This window comes from Caloenas nicobarica, chromosome 4 (genome assembly GCF_036013445.1).
Source record: "Caloenas nicobarica isolate bCalNic1 chromosome 4, bCalNic1.hap1, whole genome shotgun sequence".
Classification (NCBI taxonomy): Eukaryota; Metazoa; Chordata; class Aves; order Columbiformes; family Columbidae; genus Caloenas; species Caloenas nicobarica.
Genome location: NC_088248.1, coordinates 70459988 through 70470674, shown reverse-complemented (window position 1 = coordinate 70470674; position 10687 = coordinate 70459988). Strand labels below are relative to the sequence as shown.

At 42.3% G+C, this 10687-nt stretch overlaps 1 protein-coding gene across 1 annotated transcript; it reads left to right on the top strand.

The window, feature by feature from the left end:
- The first annotated feature begins 808 nt into the window (after positions 1-808).
- Positions 809-9517, top strand: LOC135988646 (NELL2-interacting cell ontogeny regulator 1-like). Its single transcript, XM_065634760.1, has 4 exons — positions 809-843; positions 2999-3139; positions 4903-4991; positions 9073-9517. The coding sequence occupies exons 2-4, from the start codon at positions 3016-3018 to the stop codon at positions 9142-9144; spliced, it is 285 nt and encodes a 94-aa protein (XP_065490832.1). The 5' UTR covers positions 809-843; positions 2999-3015; the 3' UTR covers positions 9145-9517.
- Positions 9518-10687: the final 1170 nt, after the last annotated feature.

The window sequence follows — 10687 nt, the reverse complement described above, 5'->3', positions numbered from 1 at the left end:
GTTTTGGGGGGAAGATGTCACCCCTGAGCTCAGCTTTGCTTCGACAAGAGCACTTTTATCATCCGCGCTCCGTTATTGTATTGCATTCAGCACAAGCGCCGCCAGTGTTGTCCTGGATGCAACGCTCGTGGGGCACTGACAGGGGAAGAGGTGCAAGCTGGAAAAGGGGGTGAAGTTTACTCTGAGTTCGGGCTCAAGTTCCCTCTCAGATTTTAAGTTCCTGCACTCCTACAGCTGCTCCTGGGATCACAGAAACACCTAGGAAAGTGGGTGTGAGCCATCGTGACCCCAGTAACTCAGCACCATTCCAATGGAGACTGTTCGCTGAACAATTACTGGCCTTCGCCAAAGTCTCACCTGCGATGTGTCCTGCAGTTTCTGAATGTGATCCCATGTTTTTTTCCTGGTTTCCCACAAATCAGGTGTAATTCGTCATGGTTATTTTCAGGCACTAGGGAAGCAAGTTGCTTGGAGCAGGCTGAGCATCCAGCTGCACAGACTTTGGGAAAAGCTTCCAGCAGACTTCAAGAGAGATGAATCGAATGACCTGGCTTTAAAAACCTTACCCAGAGCAGGTAAGTCACTGCTGGAACTCACGTGTCAAAACAGAAACATCCTTCCCCAGACTTGGGAGACACAGCCTGTTCCTCTTTAAATCTGTGCTGCGTGCTGCAGAGCTCTGCATTGTTGCCATGGCAGAAATCTCCCCACAGTAATAACCTCTTTCAGAGAAGGTTAAAAAGAGACAGTGCACATGCTCAGAAATGCTGCACTTGTTCTGTTAGCAGTTTGCAGCGGCCATTTCAAAGAGACCATCACAAAGACGAGAGAGAGGGAGATCAGGTACTGATATTTTTTTCCTTTGTTAGAGGGGGCGACTTTTCTCTTTCACAGAAGTCCGTGCACAGATCCGTCTCCGTTCCCAGTTGCACTGCAGAGAGAGACCACCCTTGAAGCCTGTCACGATTATTCCTCGCAGGTAGCAAATAACACGGAATAGCGAAGAGGCAGTAGTTAGATGTGATCTAACGTGATTGCTGCACTCGGGGAACATTTATTTTGCGGTGGGACTCACATATGAAGCAGACCTGACAGTGGGGTGGGTGGCACGTGAGGTACCCTGAAAAAGTTTAACAGCAAATCCGCTTTGTTTTGTTGAACCTTGTAGTGCTCATGGTCAACTATGAGAATAGCCTGTGCTCCTACTGACCAGGAGGCTTCTGCATTAGGTACTTTCAAAGGAGGCTGGTATTATCCAAATTCACTGTTACTTGGAGACACTCTGCTGCATCCTGTTGCAAAGCCTGGTGTCTTCAATTGTATTAATACTTTCTTTGGTTGCAGGTAATGATTAATTAAAACAGAAAACCCAAGTTGCTTGTTATGATTTTAATCCCTTTGTTTAAGGTTTGTAGACATAAGAAAAAGGATCACATCAGGTCACTTCTAAATAGTGGGAGGGAGAGGAAATCCATTCTGAGGTTAAAGTTACATTGCCAGATCTTTTTTTTTGTTGCGGGCCCAAACATATCTGTGACTCTACATGTATGTGTGTGTCTTGCTTCTGAACCATCTCCTACTCTTATGTCTAGGTTGAGGTGCACATGAAAGGGATGTGTATAATGCTGCTCCTTTCCTGGATGAATTGCTGGTTTGCAGGTGCTGCAAATGTTCATGCAGAATTTGCAGCTTCAGATTAGTTGTATCTGAAATCATGGATTGCATATATCAAAGAGCAAACTTGTTCCATTCTGTGTTTGTGGCAAGACGGGGAAAAACCTTTCCTACTTCCCTCCATTGCCCCTCCAAATGTGAGATATAAGCTGTTTTGGGGAGTGCTTGTACTCTTGTGTTCAGCACATGCAAATTTGATGGGTTTATGCAACATCTTTTGGTTGGTATGCACCAACTCAAAAATCAGGAAAAGACAGAACATTGTCCTGCTTTCCTGGGTTCAGCTAAAGAGAATTTTCATGTGGATTTTATTGTGTTGCTGCAACTTAACCTTATTTGGTTCTTTCTTCCATTTGACCGTATAGGAACAGAAGGTAAACTTGGCTGAACTAAGGACCACCCTGGCAGTTTGCCAGCATCCTCGAGACTTGGATTGACATCTATAATAGATACTTGCAGCTTGACCTAGTCCAAGTTTCCCATGTTCCCCCTCCTTGATCTGGACAGTTTACCTGCTGGATCGAGAAAATACTTCATTTGAAACCTGTGTATTTGTCTTTTTTTTTTTTTTTTTTACCTCTGTGTGAAGGAGAGGTGTTGCTGGACCAGACTGTGCCCATCTTCAGGGCATAGTGTGGCCTGGCTGTCATGTTCAGGAGCAAATGGATGGCTGCAAATAAAGGTCCGAAGCCCAGATTAGGAGGGAAAACAGAAGGTCAAAGAGTTTTGGTGCATTTACTGTTAGAAATTCTACCTATGACTTTGTGGAAGTCTAACAAAAGTATTTTCCTTCAGCTACTTTCATAAAGGAGTAATTTTTTATGATGTGTGGTGCATACTTAATGATAATGGCTACCTTTAGTTGTTATACTTGTGAAAAGATGGTGCATCAGTAAATCAAGTGAGTGGGTAAAAACTTCATTTCCAGGCTCAGGTCTGTTTCAGCCAGCTCTATAATCCCTGCAGTTTTGATGTTGAAGTCTAACAGTGAACCAGCTGTCCAGATTCATGTGCTGGTCTGGGACTGTGTAGTTAGAAAAAAGATTGGAGTCACCGAGCAGGCAAAGTTACATCCTGGCTTGCCAATGAAGCCAAAAACTGTCTAGGGACCTATGATTTTCTCCTTCATGTCCAGGGACATTCTCTCCCAGTTGAGTTTTATGTGCACTGCTGGAAAAGTACAGAGAACTTCTGTCCATGCTCTGTATCTTCTGATTTTTTTTTTTCTTTCAAAGGAAGACTGCCAGTGCTTTAGGTGTCAGGAACATTAAGTTCTTTGTGACAAAACCTTGAATCTGACTTGTTTGTGTCTCTCGATAAACAGAAGCACCCATTCCCAAGATGCTGGCACCCTGCCTTCTGAGAAGAGTGGCCCTTACAGTTCCATTAGTTGTTGTGGTTGCGCTGCTGCTCACAGAGCCCGTTAGGTCGGATCAAGAAGCGGGAACAGCCATCCCAGCGGAAAGTACGTACCACCCTGCAGTCCTCTCTTACAGCTTGTACTGTAGTTCTAATGTTGCAGGATTTCATTTCGCGGAACCTTGTCCAAATAATTAAAACTATTTTGGACATCTTGCTTATGACGTTTTAAAATCACAACTTGATAGCATACCAGTGCCATTTTTTCTCCTGCATCCAAGGGTTTCCACTCTCTCAGCTTTCTCTCCTGCCTGTTGCTCTCTTGCTTGTACCTGAAATCTGCCACTGTTTTGTACCTTTTATTTCTTTCATTGTGTTAGCCCTTTCTATGCCAGGAGTCACCCTGTTTGCTTTTCGGAGACATTTTTAAACTTGCTTTTTTCAACTGATACTGACTGTTCATTACATCTTTCATTCTTGGTAATGTCTACTATAATATATTAAAGTCAATAGTCTTTATTAAAAAAATCACAATGAAGATGCCAAGAAAGCACACTTTGTCAACACTCAGTGTTGCAGGCTTCAACCACCTAATTCTCCTTTGCTGGTCTGTGTTGAGTTTAATTTACCTCATAAACACAATGGCAGGTCCTTGCACCAAGTGATGTGGAAAATGCTGTCCTCTCCTTATGTCTGGTATGTATGTAATAACACGAAGGTTGTTTGGTGGTACAACAGTGAAAGAGCAGGTCTGTAATATGGTTCAATGTTTATTTTTTATCTCTTTTTGTTTTCCCTAGCTGGCCAAAGAATTTGGCAGACTCCTTTTCTCCAGCAGTCAGGATTTCTGACTGCTGGTTAGCACACAGCTAACTCCAGCTTATCAGAGGCATGTAGAAATCAGTCAAATATCAAGTGTTTGCAAAATAGGCTGACAGACACTGCAGGATTTTCCAACATCACTTTTAAGTTTCATCCTTGCTTCCTTACCAGACCTCAAAGAGCAAACTAAACCTGCACTCAGAATTTCTCACTTGCGCAATATTTCCTATGAAGTTGTCAGAGAGGCACAGGCACCAGGAAGCAAATAAGAGCATATGTAGAGCCTGACGATTCGAAGACATTTCATCGCGTCTATATTTGTTCTGTCTCAGTGCTGCTATCTGTTAGGGCACAGCTTTGTGTTACATGACGATCAAGGCAAAGCAAGCCTTGTGACCTTCAGTCTGGGTCTCTAGATATGGGAATTGTATCTTAAACACTGCAGTTAGTCCAGAATGCAGCAGTTCTGCTTATCAGCGATACCCACTAATGACAGGACATTGTGTTTATCTGCTGCTTGCTTCACTAGCTTTGGACAAAGCTGTATCGTATTCAAAGTTACAGGCTAAGTGATCTCTCTTTGTGATAATGCAGTCAATTTTATTTCATTAGCTTTCTATTTAGAGCTCAAGTGAGATTAGGAGACAAGATTTTATAGGGAACAGGTTCATGGTTTCAGAGGTAATTTCTGAAAAATCTGAAGATGAGGTTGCAAATGTGCTCAGGGTTGGTGGAGCAAAATGAAAGACTCAAGTTATGAATTTAATGTTTCCACACTATGAACTGTGACAAGTGAAGGATGAGGGGAACAGCAATAAAGGAGGAAGAAAATTTTTAAAGCAAATTTGTTGAAGTAGTTCTTTTGTCATTGATGGACTATTTACAATAATGTGGTTTGTTCACGAGTACATACACGAGTACTCACTGTGTGGACTCTCTTCTGTAGCTCCTCCTCATACTCAAAATCACTTTTCATTTCTTCTACTTAATACTTCGTGCCACGTAGTCATGATTCTCTACTAAATGCTCTACTAAATGCTTTCCTAGGTCGTCCCTGTGTTGATTGCCATGCGTTTGAGTTCATGCAGAGGGCTCTGCAGGATTTGAAGAAGACAGCGTATAATCTAGACACACGGGTAAGGAAACATTCAATTTCTTTGGTTTTCTTTAATATGGAAGAAAAATGCTGTGGATAAATGTAGGTAAGGTGGGTGGATTTTGCACAAGACAGTCAACTGTACTGTCCTGTCTTCTGAGGCTGAGTAATTACATTTCACGTCTCTATGCAATGATCTGTGGAATTCTTCTGCCTCGGAGTATCAGGGACACTAGGAATCTCAGGAAAGAATGAACTGACAGTTCTCAGCCCTCTATCCTTCTCTTGCCCAGTTACAGCCATTAGCACTGCTATTGTCATTCCAAATGCTGAGCGCAAACCTTTGGTTTTGTGTTAGGGGGAGTTAAGGTGAGAGCATCATTTATATTTATTTGCCAAGAAGAGAGAGCCAGCTCAAACAAAAAGCCTATTAAAACAAAATGCTCCCCTGTACATGCTTTTACCCCTGGGGAGAGGATAAGGGAGAAAACAACTTATAGATACTTTTTACATTGCTCTGATTCCATAATGATGAAAAATGCCACGAAGTAGAACCGCACAGGGAGCGAAACTTGTTTGGCTTGCAGTCAGTGTGGAGAATTTGCCAAGGTTGGTATGTTACTTCTGTGAGGGAAGTCGAATCTGTCTCTTGCTCCTGCAACCCGCAATGTGTGAGTAGCTGTATCCCAGCTGCTGTCGGAGCTTCTTCTCCGCCTCCTGCAGACCCTCTAGCTGAAGTGGTATATCTACACTCTCACACAGATTTTTCAACACAAGGCACTCAGACTTTTTTTGCTTTTCTAATATGTGGTCAAGGTTGTTCACAGTTCGAAGCCTGCAAACTGACATCTCTGAGGAATGGTTGGAGGTAACTCCCAGCAGGGTCCGTCACTTTTAGGTGAAAATGCAGGTGCAGGAATGAAGGTGCCTTAAATTGTGATATACTACAAAAACCAAACATTCCAGCAGAACGAGATTGGTATGTAGCACATTTAGAGTTAAACAAAATCTGTTCAGTAATTACAGGTCAAATGTATTTTGGGCTTCTTCATTAAGAAATCTCGTTAATGAATACATCTGCTGAGCACTGTATACAGTCCAAACAACGTGTTCAGTTGGTGCTGTAAAGTGGTTCTAGTACAACTTTTCCTTCTTTTACAAACCTTTGAACTTCACACCAGAATTCCTACAGCTTCATTTAAAAATATCTCAACTGCTAAAATCTTCTCTGGTTGTCCGGCTATGGCTGTGACCTTTATGACACCTACAGCTTGCAGAACAAGCGAGAAGCTTTATAAAATACAGATATCCTAAGCAGGAGTAGTAATAAATGCCCAAAATATAGCAACTGTATTTTAATACTTTTAAAAAAATAAAAATAAAAGACAGCGAAGGAGAGCAAATGAGGATACAAAAAGGGTTTGGTTGAGAGACGTGTCCTGTTACCATCACAGCTCTAGATTTGAGAGCAAGCCTGACAATGTGTCTCCATGACATATTCTCATCAAAACAAACCTATCACTTCCTTATCACTTTAAAATCTAAACAATTGAATCCATATTGAGATCTTCGGTGCCTCTGGACTAGGACAGGCCTATTCCACTCATTAAGCTAGGAATTCTGCTTACATTGTCAAAATAGATGGAAACATTTAATAGTTGAGGACTTCTTGAAACTGCCTTCTACAGTGTTTCAGTTCTTAGTTTTATTATTCAGGCCTAATTTGATGCAAAACCCGGGGGTTTTAAGACAATTGCTTTTAGTCACATATATATTTTACATTTGACTGTTTTAGTCTGTTTTGCTGCTCAGTGGGACAAATGTTTCTGTCCCTGAAAATATAATTCCCTTTGTTAATATTCCCACTGGAGACACTAATTTCCTTGAAAAACTCTCTTTTCTTTGCAAGCAAGATTTTTAGGTGATGACTAAGCAGCTCCTGACAGTGTTGGAGCGGGAGGGATTCCCACAAGCTTAGAGAGAAAATTCCCATTTAATTCGTCCTGCAAATCTCACCCTGAATTTCCATACAGAGGAAACCATATAGTTTTATTGCACAAATCAGAGTTTTCACACTTAATTTGGCCTCGTGTTGGTCTGCATGGTGTGTCATGAGCTAGGAGAGGGTTCTTGGACTGCTGGGAGGGAGCTGCTACCATCAAAACCATTCGGCCAGCTCTCAGCCAGCTCCCTACGGCATCCAGAAGGTGCTTGAGACAGAGGCCAGCAGGGAGCAGGCCATAAAAACAAATCCTGCAGAACAAATCTAGTCCATGGGTTACACAGTTCACTGTAAGTCTTGCACTATAGATACTTCTTTTCGAAATTCCAACCCGTTTTTCAGAGTTAACCAGTGGACATTGCATTCAACTTTAAAGAGCTCAGGAACTTCATTTTTAGCTGCAATTTATCAGATTTTTTGTAGGTTCACAATCTTCAGATTTTTTTTAAAATGTGCTTTAACCCACCAGGAGACAATAACAAATCTCTACGTAAAGGGGTTTGTGATCATGCTCACAAAACAGTTAGAGTGCCATTCATTTTGTTCTTTGTTCTTTTCTAAACTGTCAGTGGTTATTTGTAATGTTCAAAGCACATGAAGTTAGACGTGCCCACGAAAGTAAAAACAAAGACTTGGAAATGTTACTAAAGGTATATAAGATGGTAAGCAGCCTTGGGGCTTCACTCCCAAGCTGTTGGCATGCTGTCAACCTCCTTCGTTCAAACTATTGCAGATGATGTCAAGGAGATGGTTAGAAGGTGGTGACTGAGCATCTTTTAGGTGATTAGCAAAGTCCGATTAGATCTTTCCAGTTCTGCAGGGCAGCCGAAACAATCAAAGCGATACTTGATTTACTGTAGAACCACAGGGCTGTGTCTAGTGATTTATCACCTGGGAAAAGACCTGACCAGTAGAGAGCTTTTCCTGTAGTAAGAAGGCAGGTGATAAGCAGGATGGATCTTTTGGCCCCGCTCTGCTCTAAGTGCCTGTAGCTGATGTGGGTCAATGGATAACATGGCTTTTCTAACACAGCCTTTAATCACGTGGCAATTCCATCTCATACAAAAATCACAAGACGGGCAGATTAAGGATGGATTTCACTGGCTCTGAGAGCTGGTAGTCTTCATAATGCCCTTTTTGGTTTTTTGTGTAGAGGTTAATTTGGTGAGTGGACTTCCCACAGCTAGTGTGTCCCTTGACAATAAGGTAGTTGTCCACTCTTGGATCAGACTCATTCTCAGATACAGCTTCAGCTCATGACAGACAAACCGAGATGAAGACATGATGTTGATGTCAAGCAGCTCTGTGCTCCATCATGTACCTACTGAAGCCACAAGTGCTCCAAACAACCAGGAAAACCAAAGTGTGTGTGTGCTAGAGAGGAGGGACAGGAAATCACTGCGGGCAGCAATTATTTTGATGAACACCAGTTCAACTGGGGGACCTCTGCTCTCACTGGTTTGGGACCGCTTTTCTTAAAGAGTCCAGCAATCCCATCACACGCTTGAACTGTGGTGGCTGTATGCCAGCTCACCACCTATTGTCTATTTTAGGCCCCAACAGCGTATTAACAATAACAACGGTGAAGCAAGAGAAGTTAAAACAGAGGTAAATTATGCCCTACTTTCTCTGTATAACTTTCAACAGTGAGTCCAGGCTGTAACACTCTAAATTTAATTTTTTTGAGCCTGTTTTTAAGTGGAAATGAGAATTGCTGATGGGTTTGTGGGGTTTTTTCTAAACTTCTTGTGAATTTGAGAGCTTATGCTCCAGTTTGTGCAGTCGAAGTAAGATTATAAGACGAGTACCTTTAAACAAAAATAACAGCACCCAGACACATACTGAATATACTAGTATGAAAAACATGAATGTGTACCAGACTGAATTTCTCCATGTCACAAGAATTATTACCATGTTGGTATGCCAGTTAATCACACAAAAGCTAAATTATTTTGCAGAGCCGTAAGCACTAACTCTTAATTGTTACCTCAAGACTCATCTCATACAACCAATCCCAAATCTCAGAACAAAAGGAAAGTGGACTTTTCTTTGGGAGCTAATTAGTTTTACAGCACTGACGGTTGGTTTTTGATGTTGCTTTTTTCCCCTTCTCTTATAGACAGAAACTTTGCTTCTTCAGGTGGAAAAGAGAAATCTGTGTGACTGTGTGGCCGCAAATCTGCTGAACTGAATCCTGGAGGCCAGCTGAGGACTACCACCTGTTCAGCGGTTTTTAAAAGGCAGCTCTATAAAATACAGCTTTATGGAGCTCATGTTGTAAGCATGTATAACCCAATGTACTGAGGAAATTATGGGATTGTGTCTTATGTATTTGTCTGCTCTGTTTTGTTTTGTTTGTTGGGTTTTTTTAAAAAGTACTCTCTTTTCACATCCACTGGATTGCCAATAAGGGCTCAGCTCAGTAAATCTGTTACTTGGTATTAGAGTGGGGGAAAAGTTTACCTGCTTTTATTTTTAAGTCACAGTTGGCCAAGTGTAACCTACAAGATAAATATGGCCAGCAGTGGTCTAGAGACACTTGCAGCTGTTTTTTGTCTCTAATACGAACATACCTCTGTGGCGACTTACCCAGTTGTATTGAGACAGGGAATTGTGGTCTCTGTAGGCTTTGCCTGTGTATTAAAGATGATGAAAGTCCTTTCTGTTTATTGTCTGCAGTGTGACCACATTTGGGCATGTCGTAGTTCTGTCAGTGGTAATGAGGTGTGTGATATGAGGAGGTATATGTGTGCTGAACTTGGCCCAAAACCATTTATATCTTAGTGCTGAGTTTTCTGGTGTCCTGTGTAAGAGTATTGTCTTCTTTAATTAAAACCTTTAATTTCTTCCCCTCCTTCCCTGGACACTCCGTTCTTAACCCACTATATCTGTAAATAGCTTTATCTTAGCAGTTCAAATGGATAGAGTAGGAAAAGGAGAATAAGGGTGTGACTAGGCAGCCTTGCCAGCTGCAGCTGTACCAAATACTGCCACTAGCAGCTGCTGAAGAAAAGTGACCAGCTTCCTGCAGTGCCAAGTTGTTTCTTCATGAGAGTCCCCCTCATCTTACTTCAGGTGAAACACACGGGTTCGGTCACTCATATTTGGTCCATTCTGTGATGGACTGAACTCTGAACATTTTGGTCTTTCCTTGTAGTTGCCTTTGTTAGCTGCTCTTTTTTGTTTCAGGCACGAAGAAAGACTTGTGTACCTGAAAGCTGAGATGATTTTGATCTTCAACTCTACTACTTTATTGTAAGATTCTGTGTCTGCTCACAAGTCTGAATTAGGCTGAGCAGTCTGAGTAGACGCTTTAAGTTTATTTGATGTGATTTAGAGCCATCTCAAGCCACTGCAAAAGTGGGGCTGTGGGGTGATAGCTTGGCTTGGCGAGTGGATGGGAGGTGGACATCTGAAGGCCAAAATCTCTTCAGCTGAATTTGGAAGAAGGTGCCTGCCTGCAGACCTACTTCTCTAACTAAACTGGTGGGGCTTTGCTGGGAGTGGGTGAGCGAGGAGACACAACTCTGCCAGTGCAGCTGTAGGTACGGTAACAAACAAAAGGGGGAGAAGGGGATCGCAATAAACAGCCTCAGTGGCTTGTCAAGCCTGTCCACAGCTAAAGAGGCGTTGGAAACCCAATTCCAGCACACCGAGAAGTGCAGCATGCTCTTCTGCACAGGACCAGGACATAGGCCGGCACGGAAGCTCAGCGTGAACTGGAGAGGGGATTC

Excerpts from the sequence above, each read along its gene's own strand:
- LOC135988646 (XM_065634760.1), top strand. The coding sequence starts at position 3,016 with ATGCTGGCACCCTGCCTTCTGAGAAGAGTGGCCCTTACAGTTCCATTA. Across the intron at positions 3,140-4,902 it reads AACAGCCATCCCAGCGGAAA|GTCGTCCCTGTGTTGATTGC; the intron begins GTACGTACCACC and ends ATGCTTTCCTAG. Across the intron at positions 4,992-9,072 it reads CGTATAATCTAGACACACGG|ACAGAAACTTTGCTTCTTCA; the intron begins GTAAGGAAACAT and ends CTTCTCTTATAG.